The sequence below is a fragment of the Perca fluviatilis genome, chromosome 18, assembly GCF_010015445.1.
Source record: "Perca fluviatilis chromosome 18, GENO_Pfluv_1.0, whole genome shotgun sequence".
Lineage (NCBI taxonomy): Eukaryota > Metazoa > Chordata > Actinopteri > Perciformes > Percidae > Perca > Perca fluviatilis.
Window position 1 is genome coordinate 28,203,007 of NC_053129.1, and position 16,798 is coordinate 28,219,804.

General features: G+C 40.5%; 1 protein-coding gene across 5 annotated transcripts in view; it reads left to right on the forward strand.

Annotated features, from left to right (window-relative positions):
• Window positions 1-623: 623 nt before the first annotated feature.
• The window catches only part of fam184ab (family with sequence similarity 184 member Ab), a 176,219-nt gene continuing 160,044 nt past the window's right edge, over window positions 624-16,798 (forward strand). For 2 of the 5 annotated variants that reach the window (XM_039782367.1, XM_039782369.1), the window contains exon 1: window positions 624-1,402. In XM_039782367.1, the coding sequence (XP_039638301.1) occupies window positions 1,238-1,402 (165 nt within the window). In that variant the 5' untranslated portion in view covers window positions 624-1,237. The remainder of the gene's footprint in view (window positions 1,403-16,798) is intronic. The other 3 variants (XM_039782368.1, XM_039782370.1, XM_039782371.1) reach the window with 2 other exon arrangements.

Here is a 16,798-nt window from a genome sequence, read left to right on the forward strand (position 1 = left end):
CTTAATTCTAAAACGTAATTAGAGATCATAACTTTTTTCTGATAGGTTATTCTTTGTATTGGTTGTTTATTGGGTTTTTCAACAGACCCCAATAGAACAATTCAGAAAAATAACAAAGTAAAAACAACAATACATCAGACAATGTATTCTAGACATATTGAGACCTCTGTACCAGGATTATTGTTTTTATTGTATGTATTTCTATTTAGTCTTTTGATATATCATTTTATTTCACTTACGATGGATGGCCAATGTGATGAGGCTACAGCTGATTGGGAACTGACTAATAAACGCCAATTAGTGTGTGTAAATCCAGTTAATTAAGCTAATTTAGTTCAGATGATTGACTGAATATATAGGTCTGTGTGTTTGTATTTGTCTCATTCTTCATGAGGTCTTTTATTTTGAAGAAAAGCGAGGTCAGTTAGTCCTAGCTAGTGTGGCACTTGGCACCTTAAACAAGTGGCTACGACCACGAGTGTGATTTTTCAAATTAAATCACAGTATTGCTAAACAATAACGCCCACCCCTTGAACGTGACATTTCGCTTTCACCCACCACGCTCGCTGGATCTTTCACGTAGCCTACAGTACGCTCACGCGTCCTTATTTCGATTTTTCCGACAGCACCTGAAGGCAGCGCTGCTCCCATCCTACGTGAATGCAGCATACACTGTTGAGGTGATCCATGGCAACAGAGAGGAGCAGCAACCAACCGCTGAGCCTGTCCTATACACTCTTTCTCACACACACGTACCTTGAATCTCTACACACTCTCCGTCAATGTAGCCTGAATGCACCGAGGAGGAATCACTCTTAAAGGCTCCCGTTGAGACATTTCGGTATCAAGGTGACCGACCGGGAGCCAGTCAGAAGCCCGAAAACAGCCCCACATCAGCGCCAGGTGACAGCAGACAGTACCCGCACCTTGGAACGCTGAAAACGGACACATTTTTTTGAACGGATAAGATGGTAGTAGCTAACGTTTCTAGAGCTTAAAAATCCCAACATTCAGCCTTCGGTGTACTATTTTCCGGACCCAAGCAAAATGAAACAAAATGTTAACAGTTTGTGGTCTAAAAAGGCTTCATATATTTGATTAATTTTTGTTGTGTCGAGGAAAAAAAATCCGACACTGTCCCATTCCTCTCCACCGCTCGCTGGTCGTCTCCTTAGCACCGTTCAGTTCATTATTACAGCCCATATCTCTCTTAAGCATCTGAAGCATCATCGTGAAGATGGCGACTGGGTCGGGTTGGCAGCAGCAGTTTTACTGCCCTGCCGGTCAGGGGAAATTTACTTCATCCTCGGCAACCAGCATGCCCTTTCAGACCGGCATCGCCATGGAATATACCCAAGACCTGCACCTGAAGATGAGCAAGAAAATAGCACAGCTAACAAAGGTAAGGAGTGTTAATACGAGGCCTATTCTTCACTCTCCCTGAGCGGTGTTCTCAACCCCTGGGTTAGACCCTGTGTACCTCCCGTTCTTGTGTAGGAACATGGGCACCAAACTCCGTTAGGAGTTGTACCTATTTAGTAATACATCTCTCACTGATGAACGTTCCTAACAGGTATAACAAGATTTACATTTTTTTTCTGAATTACAAGAATCTTTTGTTACTTTCGGCGTTCATAAAACACAAAAAGCACTAATTTTCCGGATAACAAAAAAATAACTTTTACAAATGCTCACTACACAGCCGTGTACGATGTACGTGATTAAAGTTTGATTTTAATTCAAATGCATGCTGCTTGGCGTTTTAAGTGTACACCGATACAAATGTAGCTGCTGTTTTTTAATGTTAATCTAAAACGTCTTAAGGAATGCGATAAAAGCATGCATTAGTCAAACAGCAAAGGAACCTAAAACGGTAAAACCCTTCAACCGAGTTTGGAGAGAATTCCTGCTCTTACTAAAAAGAACGGTAGGCTACGCTCGGGAGATGGGAGCTGCCTGAATGCGAACCCAGTCTGTTCGGATGCTGCGTCCATCAATATCGGGTCCGTTAGCCACAACACAAATCAGATCAGTCATTAATAATCACCTGCAGCAGCACAGACTGTGCCGGTATTTAGTTTGACTTGTCCATGTTCATGTTGTTCTGATCGAGCGCCTTTTTAAATAATTATGCAGCTGAATAAGGCACTTCCACCAAACTTTGATCGTTCGTGATGACAAGCAGTACTTGAAAATGAGACGCAGATTAAAAATAAGACAGGCTGATAACTGGGCATTTTATTATCCTGTTGCAGATATACAATTCCCTTTACTCCCTCCTCTCTTACTTCTTTAGGATATTTTATTAAATGCCTGGCAATTCCCCAGTTGTGCTAGAGTGTAGGTACGTGTGTTGAATTACAATTTGGTGCTTTTTGATTTGGTACATGTTCATAAAGCATACCATTCTAGGAAAATGTGTAGCCTATTGCATAAATCATGAGCTCATTAACAGGAGTTGGTTCAGTTAAACATTGAATTTGCTTTGGTCCAGCTGACTATTAGGACGTTATATTTCTACATTGATTGGAGTCTACCTGTGGGCTTTCAAGGGCATTCCAAATGTGTTTTTTTTTTTTGCCCTGATGCTGCTCCTCCTGCTTTTATCTTTCACTTGCCAAAATGACAGGGTTCAAACTTCTATCCCAGAGGAGCAACCCCTCCACCACATTCACCCAGGGTCAAAGCATGTTTGTGGCTCCAGTATGTCATTATCATCAAGCGGTAGGTTCAACGAACCTGCACATTTCCAGCTGGCTTTTTTTTTTTTTTTTTATCGAAGGGCCTCCTCTTTGCTACTGAAGGCTTTGACACCTCAACTTGGTTATATCCTCCAAGGATTTGCTACTGACACTAACATAAGATCCGTGCTCTCAGTATTTTTCTTTGTTGCTAAGGAAGTGGAGGCTGAAAAAATCATAATTCAGCAGCCTTGGGCTAGGTGTGTGCCAAGCCTTAGTGCACTGTGGACTTTCAATAAAAGAGTCTTTTTCACCTTGTGAGCTAATTCTCCACATCAAAACATCCTGTATACCTATTTAACACACACACACCAAGGAAATGACATGCATTATAGTTCCTTATTTTGTGTTTTTTTAGTTATATTTTACCAGTAGGCAAATTATACGTAACGATTTCTACCAACCGATTTTTCTACAGTCATTCCCACATGCCTTGATTCTCTAGATTATAGTCGGCTAAATCATCTCATCTATCCTCTAGAAATGTTTAAGCTTTCTTCTACTGGTGTGTTGTTATTACAGACAAAGCTAATTAAATCAACACTTTTCTCAAGCAATTATGTGATCGCTATGCTTGAAATTCTTATTCGCAACTTCAGAAGTTTCACAGAGGTTTCAGAGTGGCAGATTGGCAAAATTAATAGTAAAAACCTCCTTAACTTTACATAGGAAATCAAAAATAGTTGTGTCACGGTGGCTGAACTCAATTTATTTTGCAAAATCCAGCACAAACCCAACAAGCATTGGTTTGTTAACAATAGGTTAAATTTGTTTGAAAAGTGAAAAATATGAAAATGTCTCACAGTTTGGTTCTACAGCATTTAAATAACTTCACCTTCGTGATAAAATAATTTAGTTTTAGCCACACTTTTACCTAGACATACATGTATTTTGACCTGCAAATAACCAAAAAGGCAGAGTACAATGCCAAACAACACCAAAAAAGGTTACCAAAAAAGGTTACCAAAAACATCCCTAATGGGAGAAATTATGCACAAAACATTGCCTCACCAGCTGTGGTAAATATGCATTATTAATGCATGATTCATTTCTTTCACATTTCAGGTCATTCTTAAATGATTAAAAGGAGTACATCACAGATCACTGAGTTGAAATTTCACATGTGATGCATTTGCCTGTTGTACATCAAATAAATCGTATTATACAACAAGTAGATACGACCAGGCAATCTGATTGGTCAACTGGAAATTTAGAACATGCTCAAATCAGCATGACCGCACGCCCAGAGCCTTCTGAGCACACCAGGCGCATCGCATATTACTCTGCCATTTCCATGTCAACTTTACAGAGTTGAATTTGAAACATTTGTATTAGTGAAAATAAATCAGGAACCACAGTGGAACACACAGAAACTCTCCAACATATTCATATAAAGTGATTCATCGGGTTCGAAGGAAATGTTTGGATCACATCAGCTGTGATGGTGGCACGTCGCTATGTTAAAAATAGCTGCTACGTGTGAATGTTGCGGACGTAGCTAAATCTGTTGATAGATCAGATAGATTTTTCTCCAGCAGATATCTAAATTACAACACGATTGAGCTAGCAATGCAGTATTGTGTTTATATGTGCGGTAATTATTCAATTTAAGAAATCTCACGATCTTTACAAAGCTAACGTTAGCTTAATTGAATAGTTGATTACGTCAAACAGGGACAGGAAATCGTCTCTGTCGCTTGAAGTTCGCAGACGTATAGTATCTTAATCTATCAATGAAAAAAAAAAAATCAGCAAATATCTTAGTCATAACAAGATTGAGCCAGCAAAGCAGTTTGGTGTTTATATTTGCCGTACTGTATTCAGCCTATTCAGTTCTGGAGGTCTCACGATCTTTACAAAGCTAACGTTAGCTTAAGTTGACTGACTGGCTGACTAAACGGGGAGGGAATAGAAATCGTCTTTTTTGGTTGTTTTTGAGAGCGAATTGCCCCACAATATGAATACAGTTCGATTAGAACTTTTATTTTGTTGGTAACTGTTACAATATTACACTAGGGTTTGATTTAACGTCATATTATTGGCACTTCAGTGACGCTTACGGACCTCGGCGCAAGCGTGGTGCCGATAATGGCGTCAAATCGAACCCTCTCGTGTAATGTTGCTTAAATAATCCATCTCAAAGGGAAAATATGAATTTCAAGCATGGTGATCACAAAATTGCTTTTGAAAAGTCCACATCTAATCAGTTTTATTTTAAAATCCCAATCCAAATATTAAACCTAGTTACATCAGATATTTCATAGTTATTTCTTTGATGATGACATGACAATATTACAGGGTAAAAGCTGAGGTGAACAGTATTTCCAGTAGGGCTGCACGATAAGAGGAAAATATGCGATATGTGATAAGGTTGTTGAATATCGCCATAACGATATTTCTTGCGATAAATAAACAGATATTAAAGTGTACTCAGTTCTGCATTTCTGCTGCTTTCGATATTCTGCTAAAATACAAAAAAAATTGCTTGTTGAATTTAAAACAAACGAAAGGAAATATTTTCCAACATTATTTTATTGAACAAATTTAACATTGAATTGAATATAAAAGGTACCACTAAAAAAAGAATGACAGCATCTTTTTAAACTGTAATCTGTAGTCTGTCGTGATATGTCGCAGCCTTTCGCAATGTGTATATTGCGCCAGTTGATATTGCGATAAGGATAAAAAAAAAACAACGATATATTGTGCAGCCCTAATTTCCAGCTAGTATTTATCCAACAGAAACAGTAGTGAATGGTATTTTCATATGTCAAGTCCTATAATTCCCACACACTCCCACAGGCGTCACATCTGAGCCCCGTTTCTCCGTGCCTTGTTGTGTTAAGCCATAACAAAGCAGGGGAATGGGCCGATGGCACGCAGGCCATCTGCTCACGCTGACCGCTGATCTCCTTTGGGCCAGAGCCGCATTCAGGAATAAATTGCAACTTTGAAACCTCTCTGAGCTGCTCTCTGATACATTACAGGCTAAAAGATTTCCAGCTTGCTGTGTCTGAGGACAACTCGAGCCATTGAGGCATCTGAATGCTTCATTTCATACTTTGACTGGCTTACTTTAATCCTTAGTGTCTTTTTGTGTTCTTACTTTGCATATTATGATTTATCAAGTTCAGTTCCCTTTTTGTTTTGACACTCAATTTCGTATTCCTTGTTATATTTTGGTGCATTTTGACTGGTCTCTTCCTCTTTGAATCTTCTAATTTCTGATGATGTGCTCTTTAGTTAGCACCGATACAAAAGTACAGTGTGCAGCAGTGTTGTCAGTTCAGCTTTGACTCTAACATATGTACGCTTTTGCCGGGACTTCATGCACTGTCAGTAAATCAGTCATTGATTGCTATTCTCCTGTGTTGTTGCGTTTTGTGATGCAAGACTTGTTTGCTGCCACAGCTATTTAAGACTTCTTGCAGTAATTTTTAATCCCATAAAGCTGCTTTCCGGCCCTTTTGTGTAGTTCAGGCTCTGCGAGGATTTTGCTGTCATAATTTTTGGAAAGCCGTATTTTATAAGTTATACCCTCTGATGGTTTTGCCTTGCATTGTAGTGCCGCTGTCAAAAAAGAAGGCAATGTAGGGATTTTGCTGCTATGGCAACAAGTTTTATGTAATTTATAATTCAGGGCAGTGGCATATAAGAAGTGGGCCGAGGATTTTTCTAAAGGAATATTCCTGATTTTGTAACCTGTCCACATTGAATCAGGACTGAAGTTCCTGGTTGTTTTTAGAGCGCTGGGAAATGGGAGTGGGCAGCATGTCATTTTGCATCGTCAGGAGAATGCTTTAAAACAAATGTATTACCTAGCTGTGTGTGTGTGTGTGTGTGTGTGTGTGTGTGTGTGTGTGTGTCTCATCAGCAATGCCTGACTGACTTTAGTGTCAAAGCGAGTCAGAAATAGACCTCTGAGCGATTCATGTATTTCTGGACGTAGGGATTGAAAGAGACAGAGATAGTGAAATACTGTAGTGTGTGTGTGTGTGTGTGTGTCTGTGTACAGTGTTTGCAAGTCATATTCTGTAGTTCAGCAGCACCACAGAATCATCATGTATAAACAATTCAACAAATTAGAATTTAAATGATGATGAATACATTTGAAAAAATACATTTTTAACTAATATTTTTAGCTAATATCCTCCTGCCTGCTCTTTAACATTTCTGAATTGGCTATACCTGTACCAATATGTGGGTGTAAAGATAAAGTAGTACAGGACACAAATATTTGCTTTTTTATATTGAGAATTACAGATATGATTTTTAAAGGCTTGAAAACTATCCAGTGAAACATTATTCATTCTACTCAAGTATGCATGAGTATATATGACTCATCTACTGCATTGTCTGTTCTGTAGTGCAAAACATACAGACTAATCCAAATTAAGATAATGAGAGGACTGGGGGCCAGATGTACGTACGTTTGTGAATGTAGCGTTATCAGCGCCGTGGCCAACCCGCAGAAAGCACCTGCTGTGATACTTCAGCTTACGTCGTGTTTACCAGACCTGCAGTTCATCGGGGAATTAGCGCCTTTCTCTGCCCACTATACCGTAGATTGCGCTGTAGCAAAGCGTTAACTACCTGTGCTATGATACGGCTGAGTGCAGACTGCGATATTCCCACTGCTGATGCTATGACTGTTTGAAATGATCCTGATGCCGATATTTGACTGTAGCGAGGAGTTTAACAACTGCTGGAATGGGATGTGAACGCTGAGTCGGAGATTCAGTGTCATCTTTGATTTCTTCCAGTAACTAATGTTGCATGGCTGCTTAATCTGTAACGCTTAATGATTTTGTTTTCACTCTACTGAAAAAGTGTGATCCTTGTGGCAAAAATCTTTTCAGCTCGTCTCCTTGGCCTACGTCTTGGTCTTGCTCGGATTACTGCTGCCATTTCACCAGGAGGCATATTGAGGTTTACACCTGCTTTTAAGAGGCGGAGAATTTTCACCGCAAAATAGAGGTGCGCTTTCACAGGCGGGTTTTCTACATACTGCGGAATACATATTTAGGCGCACTTTACGCTTCCCCTCCCATCTCTTCATGGAAAACTCCCACTTTCCCCTTGACCCTACGGAAAAGCGCAATTTGCCATTTTCAGTTCCCGCGACAGGCAGTCTGCGCATTTACCTCAGTGCGGCCTGTATACCTCGCCATGCTTTTACGCGCACGTTGCGAAACAAATACGCCTGAAGTGGGCGCAAAAGTGTTAGTACATCTGGCCCTGGGTGTTATCCTCTGAGAACCGATTTATTAATATTCTGGTTAAACCATTATCGATCAGCATTGTTCCTTTTGTTCAAGTGTTGCTTCTCTCTGCCTGCGCTTCTTACTAAAGACCCCAAAAAGGTAAAAACAAATTTACACAAACTGCCATTCAATTTAAGGCACTGTATTGGCTTAAAACACGCACAAATAGGCCGTCATCACTTGGCAGCAACATTAAAGCCAAGAAGCGTGCATGTGTGTGTGTGTGTGTGTGCGTGTTGATGCCATAATCCAGGGGTGGTAGTGCAGTGATCTGTGTGGCTTGGGCTGGGTTAGAGAGCAGATGGTCTGAGCAACATGACTCCAGACTTGGGAATAGGGTATGGCTGATTCACTAGGGATTATAATGCCTGATGCTGCTCATTCAAAACCAAAGCTACAGATGTTTATTTTATTTTGAAAAACTTTAATCAAAATATGTATAGTTCACTGTACTGTACTCCTGGCATAGTGGATAATACCCCTACTTCTAATAGTGTTACTGCTGCAGCTCTTATTATTATTATTATTACCCTTAGTATTATTAGTCATAATAATATGTATTGCTATTGCTAACAGTGTTTTCCCTAGGTCTGTGGAAGACTTAGGTGCATGTATTTGCGGGGGATTAATGTCCTCTCTCAAGAAAATGTAAGTTTTTCAATTAAAAAAAGAAGCAATTTCACGTAATTTTGGACCATTATTATTGCCATATCTGTGTCTAAAACGTGCAAAAGCTAGAGCAGATAATAAATAAAAACACTCAAAAAGCTTAAAGTCAAAACTTGCTAAAGAAGCCCACTGGGGACCAATTACAGTCATTAGATCCGAGAAAAGTCATTTAGTTACGTTCATCTGGCTTAGGTGGTGGCCAAAATGGGCCTACGCCTTTATAATGGAAGGGAACACCCTGGCTAATATTACTGCAAACTATCACCTCTCCATCTGCTACTGTTGTTACAATACTGCTAGTCTAAAGCTAGGTTTATGGTCGCCGCGGTGTTCCCGGCGGGAGGTGCGCGAGCCATAAAATGACGTCACAGCGGCTGGCGTTTCCAACGCGAAGGCTCCGCAAGTTGTCCTCTGAATTTTTGTAACTCGGGGCGTGCTGCACTTTCAGTAAGAACACTGGCTGGCTGAGCAGGTTCGCCTGTAGAAACATTTGTGTGATTCTTCATGTATAGACTAGAGTGCGGATCGGGACGCATATTTCTGTCCGAGCCCGGCCCGCATCCGACAGCGCAGTAACCGAGCCCGACCCGAGCCCGACACAGTTAAAATCTCGTTTTTTTCTCATACTAATGACCCATACATTTGTTTGTGTGGAAAGCCCGCTTATATTAAGCAACTGTGTCAACAGATGAGCGCATTAGCGCACATGGGGCAACAAGCTCACGTTAACACAGGCGCGTGCATGTGTTTGTGTGTGTGTTTGTCTGTGTCTGTGTGTGTTTGTGTGTCTGTGTGTGTCTGTGTGTGTCTGTGTCACAAAAAACAAACCTTTGCATCAAGTGAAACCGGCCCATTGGCTACCTACATAATAAGCTGTTTTAAATTAAAAATGTTCAATGACTTATCGCGCTGATGTGACCGAGCCCGACCCGAACATCATTTCTAAATATCTGTCCGAACCCGGCCCGTCGGGTCCAGTTGGGTCCCGTTGGGCTCGGGTCGGGTATCCACCCTCTAATACAGACCACTGGGAGTCAAATGGCCTTAAACGTGTGGTCAAAGAGTGTGTGAAAACATGAGAGATCGTTTTGTCAAAGCTAAAAAAATGGCATCATGGAAAGAGTGTTCTTAACAGTGTTACAGGCAGAGTAGTTTCAATTTGGAGGTAAATGACAGTCACGTTAATGATTAGAGTAGATAAATGTAATGTATTGAGTTGTCCCGTGCGAGTATAACCCAACCTTATACCTAAGAGCAGCCTGGGTTATTAAAACCTTGATAATATCCTCCAAAAAATTTCAAGGATACTCCTAAGGCACTGACTTTTATAAGCAGTTACTATAAATTAGGTGTTGAAATGTTACTTCCTGTGTAAAAAAGAAACATTTTGTTTACAGACAGAGAATTTTGTTGTCCTTTTAGACCTAAAGCATTTACTGTGTGTACTGTAGTGTGCGTGGTGTAAAAGGTTCCGAGTGAGAGAGGTGACAAAACACGCTGAGTGATATCTCATTATAAGCTGTTATTTATCACAGAAAATAGGAAGTGCATGGATGAGTGATGTCACCGGTGTAGGTCCTGAGAGTCTCACAGATGCTGAAAGTACTGGGCCATGAATTTCAACTTTGCAATCTCTAAATTTAGGAGAAGGAAAACCCTGTGTGTGTGTGTGTGTGTGTGTGTGTGTGTGTGTGTGTGTGTGTGTGGCCTGCTGCTGCTATGAGGACTACAGCTTATTAACCTCTGCAGGATGCTCCTTCGCTGATTGTGACAATTCACTGTCAGATGTCATTAAGATACCGCCCATACACCCACAGTGATGTCACCGTTGTAGGTCCTGAGAGTCTTTTGTGGAGGTGACAAAACTGGAAAGATTGACCCTCACAGATGCTGAAAGTACTGGGCCATGAATTTCAACTTTGCAATCTCTAAATTTAGGAGAAGGAAAACACAGAGTGTGTGTGTGTGTGTGTGTGTGTGTGTGTGTGTGTGTGTGTGTGTGTGTGTGTGTGTGTGTGTGTGTCTGTCTTGCTGCTATGAGGGCTACAGCTTATTAACCTCTGCAGGATGCTCCTTCGCTGATTGTGACAATTCACTGTCAGATTTCATTAAGATACGTCCATACACACACACACACACACACACACACACACACACACACACACACACACACACACACACACACACACACACACACACACACAGAAAGATAGTGAAAGCCAGGGCTAGTGGTAGGGAGAGGTGCATGTTGGCCTCAAGCACAATCCAGTACAAATAAAACACTGCTGACATGCCTGTTGACTTACACACACATGCTTAGATGCACACACATACACTGGCTCATAGTTTTCCGTGGTGTGTACGGAGGATGATTTGATGAGTCATTTTTAAAGTTTGACCTTGAATGTCCCCTCAGCCTTCGGACAGCCAAAAGCCACATTGCTACTACTCTTCTCAGCTGGCTGACGCAGCAGCCAACCGCGTTGCAGCAACAGGCGAGACGTAGAGCAACGCCAATGCACGATTGGCTGTTCTATACGGCTGATTTATCAGACACATATTCCGTTGTCATCGTGGAAAGTCTCATGAGAGCCGATCAGTGTCTTCCGCCTCCAATATGATGGAGGTTTGTCTTGAAACACAGCCAGTGTGTGTTTTATTAGTACTGTTATGAGATGTATGGCCTGAGAACTCATTCCGGCATCGTGTGGTGGGATTGTGATCAACAGACCGTAAAAGCTGCAATGAAACCTGCCTCACACATTTACTGAATGACGACTGTTAGTGTAAGTTTTGTGAATTTGTAGGACATGATATAACATTTATTGTATCGCAATATATGGAATACTAGTGGCTTTAATCCAAAAATATTAATATTGGTTTTCCATCAAATCCATCACATTGTCAAATGTATTGTTGGTTTGTGACTCAAAAACATTGAATAAGAAATGCCGTTTTTTTATGGGCTTCTTTCTTTGAGCTTTTTTTTGATAACTACATTTAAAGGGGTGATAGAATGCAAAACCGATTTTACCCTGTCATAGTTGAATAACGACAGTTCGGTGGGTAAATAGGACATACATATAAGCTCAAAATCCCATTGACACCCCTTTACTATGAAAATCTCATATTTTGAAACTGCCTCTGAAAACGGGCGAATCTCAACAAAGCTAGTTGCTTGCGTAAGCATCTCAAAATCCGGAACCTTTGTCACAGCCCGTGGGTGTATTAAGAGAACGGTCACGCCCCAACATTTGCATAGGCTACACAACCGACCTGAGATCAGGTTCCAGTTACTCTTTTAATGTGTGTAATTATAATGTGTTGAGTTATTTAAACAAACGATTGGGGAACTAAACGCTGCTTGTCCGTGAGTCTCATTAATAGAGCCTGCGGCTGGATGGAGCTCTATCAATGAGAGCTAGCTAGCTAGCCTCCTCTTAGAATTCCTCTGGAATTCACAAAAATTCATTAACTTGAAATCGGACGAAATTCAACCTGTAAATATACTCGAATTACGACCAAAAATGAAGCTAACTAGCCGCAATCTGTACACATAGGATTGAAGGGACAGTCGCAGCTAACGAAACCCTTACAGTTCACAAATATTCATTAACTTGAAATCGGACACCGTTGTTAGCTTTATAAGACATTTAGTTAGATGTTGTATAGCTAAGTGGCGTGACATGTGTGTGACATGTGGTAAGAGATTGCTGGTATAACAAGCTCGCTGACCGCGCTCTCACACACGGGCCATTTAGCTAGCAGGAAGAGAGGAGATGCAGGCCCTGGAGCTCTGTCAGGGCAGCGGCGTTTGGTAGTAGTCCATTAGCCCAAACGGTGACTTTGCGCGGGTATGAGGTGCTGTGGGCTGCAGCAGCCGTGCCCGAGCTCAATCGAGCTCACAGCAGGCCGGGGTCTGTGGAGGAAGTCAGGCCGGGCGGCGAGGCAGCAACACAGGCAGCTGAACTCCGACACACATTTTTACCAAATTTGCAATTAGCCATCCATTTTCGTAAAACGGCCCATATTTGAGCTTTATATAGTTGATTTCTCGCATAAAAAAGTCTCCGAAGTGAATTTGGTAAGGAAACCTTGCAGTGTCTGGAATATGAGATTCTGTCGCGACCTCTAATGCGTGTGAATGGCATTCGCTCAACCAATCAGCGCGCGTCTCTACATGTGTGTACGGGGATAAGGCTCAACCAAGCAGCGCGCAGCTCATCTAAATATTCATGACCATACCATATTTGGAAGAAAAGCTCTTGTTACAAATAGGGCCAAAACACAGGGATGCATAAGGGCCAATAAAATATCAACCAGGCCATTTTCAGCCCAACTAATGTTACATTATGAGACCATAAGGAACAGTGTGAAATACCCTATATAATCATTCTGTCACCCCTTTAATCAAAAAATATTAGTGCTGATATCTGAATATAACCCTGTTTAAAGCCCCTGTGGTCACTAGGCATTGGAGTGAATTGGCAGGTTTATATAGGATCAGACACACAGGAAGAGACAAGGAATTGATTTTTTTTTATCAGTTTTTCCTCCAACAGGAGCCCTCAGGTGTTTTCCCCTCTTCCTTTGTAAAACACCCTTGCTCTGTGGGTTCATGGCTGTCCGGCAGAGAAGGAGGAATGTCTTTGCTCAGTAAGGTTTTTAGCTTGTGCAAAGCAAGAGGGAAAAAAAAAAAGATGACTAGCACTAAGAACAGGATATTTCCTTCGCTTATATGAGCTAGTAATGGGCCAGCAGTAGGTAACACATCATTACTTTGCCGGAAATCACTGGCAACAAGCCTCGCTCTGCACAGGATTGTTTAACTGTGAGGTTTTTCAGGTGATGTAACGGTCCTTCTGGTGGCCATATTGAAAGACAGCAGCTTGTGAGCAACAGCAGCTGTGCAGAGTTGTTTGTGTGGTAGATGTACAACGTATCCACGCCATTAGAGTTGGAAGAGAAACCGTAGGGTTAGTGTTGAACCATTGCTGCATGCTGCATGTGTGCTGGCTTTGACCAATTCATGCAAATGATTTGTGGCTAAAATTATGTTAGTACAGTGTCTATCTGATTAGCTATGAGTTACCATCCTGTTACGACCAGATTCCTAGAAAGAAATCTAAAATTAGAACTGGTATAGAGCCCTCTGCGATGTCTCTCATTTAATTAGCTTGTGAATGTGATACATTTATTATTTGCTCATATGTTGTTGCCATATTTCTTATGCAAAACCATTTAAAATATTCCATTCTCTAACTCGTAGTCTAGCTTGTACTGTAGATTTCAAAAGCCACTTCCAAGCCATGTTATTCACTCATTCACTTTGTCATACGAGGTAAGACCGTGTTCTAAATCAGGAGAATAAAAGAAAATCAAAGGTATACAAGTGTACATAACAGCCTTGATGTGAAATAAGGGCAGAAGCAGCATACATTTGCGGGTTGGTGCATTTAGTCGGCTGAAAAATCCATATACAATCCATCATTAGTGACAACTGTGCCGGGTTTCTCCTTTCCTCGCCCATTTCATTTTACATCCAACTAGTCAAACTTCTGCCTTCCTCTATTCCTGTTTATTTCTGCCAAGGAACCTGCCTGGGTGTGCTTTCACCCACTATATAGTCAACAGACACATACATGTGATTTTATTTGCATACAACGGTTGATTTACAGATCTACAGTATCTACAGGTATTAACTATCCATGTCTTAAATGGGTAACTATCCGAAACAGCTATCAAAAAAACGATTTTGAGTGAAAGCTACTGCAAAGTCTAGACCTCCCAACTTGACACCAGCCCACACATTTAACTGGAAAAGGGAGCTTTTTGGCACACATTGTCAGAGGCACACATCAGGACTTTGGAGGCTAAATTCTGCTTCGACTTTCTCTTTTCTTGGCAGCAGTGTGAGACTACATGGCCACCAGGGACATGTCTACTCACTGGATTATATTTCTCTTTCCTGATGGGAGAGACCGACAAAGAGCACATAACACACACAGTCAACCCTCTTTTTTTATCATTATCAAGAGTATCATTCAGATTTTATAGGTTTAGATTTTATAAGACTCGGAGGAACAACTATAGCTACAGGCAGTACCTTCTACATTATTGCATCTGCTGACCAAGGTGGAAAACTGTCAATACATTTTATTTAGCAGCATTTACTGAATTTATTTACTACTTTCAGCTGTTAAATGTTTAACAGTTGACCTTTCAAATATATTCAATTCTAAGATGATGAATTTTATATGTAATTATTTGGGTTGTAAAAACAGTTATATGCTATATAGCCTAATTTTTTTTTTTTTTTTTTTTTTTTTTTTTTTTTTTTTTTTTTTTATTTGGTTTTCAATCGGTGAAATTCATCCGCCTCTATTTCCAATTTCACCACAGTCTTCGCCTGTTCCTCTTTCTGTTGGATGTCCGTCACCTTCCGTTTTCTTTGTGTTGGAATTTTAAACTTCGGTGTATTTCTTAATATTTAATCAGCGCTGTCTCACCGTCACAGAGTCCGTTACGGAGCGCAGGAGGAGGAGATTGCCCGACTGCATGGAATACAGGATAGCATCAAATACCCTAGCATTAGATAACTGCAGAACACAGTGTAGCCTAAATAACTAAATATATGTCTTTAATACTGTGCATATATCATTAAATGTCAAATTCTGGAAATACAGCAACCGGCTGTTTCCAGAGGGAAATGGCAGACAGCTAAGTTTAAAAAAAAAAAAAAAAAAAAATATATATATATATATATATATATATATATATATATATAATCTTCAACTTTATCACTAAGGCTTGTTTGGATATATAGTTCTGTTAAATCTAGGTCTGGTATATCGAAGCTGTCCCCGAGTGCCGAAATGCGTGCCTTTTTGGACGGTATTATTAATATAAGTAGTCTATAGATCAGGTTTCCCTACACTTTGCAAGAACAGGCCGACATTATAATTCAGTTTGCAGCAATTCCTGAACGTCTGAGAAGTTTTTAGCTTTTTCCCCACCAGTCTTCATGATTTGGCGTAACGAAAGAACAACTGCCAGGGTCATTAACATACCAATCAGCATTCATGAGGTGCTTTGCATTGACTATTTATCGTTAAAAATGGGCGTCTACAGGGCGGGATAAGAGGCGGATTCACGTACGCACACTAGTGGGTAATCTGTGATTTATAAAAGGGAAAATTTTGGGCTTACGCCATTTTTGGCTTTTGGGCATGCGTACACTTTTAGTAAGGATCCTACCCACAGTTTTATAAATGAGACCCCTGGTCTGAAATCAAGCTGAGCATAATTAGACCTGGTAAAAAGATAAGATAAACCTGACCCAAATAGAAAGGGAACATCAACACTGGCAGCGTGATGATGCTTCACCAATTCACAATTTGTAGGGAGAAAGTTGGATGAGACATGTAGAGAAAGGTATCGTCTGCATATTGTGAGAATTTTATGACCCCTGAAATAATGTATAATCATATCCGTATGAAACTATAATTCTGATTATATTAACCAAATGGGTTGATGCTGAGTACTTTGCCTTTCTTTCAGTTCTTACTAGCCTTTTCTTTCTGTTCTTTTTTCCTTTACCCAAGACCATGCCCATCTTGGCTCTTTCTAGAATTGGCCAGCCTGTTTACTCCTCTCTCCTTCACGTCCTCTCTCCATGTCTCTGTTCATCAGTCTGTCCTTCCCTCGAGCTAAAGGACATCCAAACAACAGCGGGGCTCGCTATGACTTCACCCAGCCCTCTGTCTGTCTTTCCATTAAGATTAGATGAAACTGATCCCTAAGGGGATATTTGGGCCATTATAACCGCAAACAATGACAGGATACAAAAACGGAAAAATATAAATAGTAATAGGAGAATAACTACTGGATACTTTTAAAATATTCACAAACAAAATTAAGTGTAAATTGAATATATTTTGTATGGCTGAGACATTGGAAAAAAAAAGACTTTGGAAGTGAGCAAGTGAGAACTGTAAAACGGGGATAAGAGTCATACCCTCTCCACTTTATCTTTTGTTACCATGGAGACACCAGTTTTTGCAATTCCTCAGTCAAGCTGTATGTCTGTAGAAGTCAGTTGTCTATGCAAAATATATTTTAAGA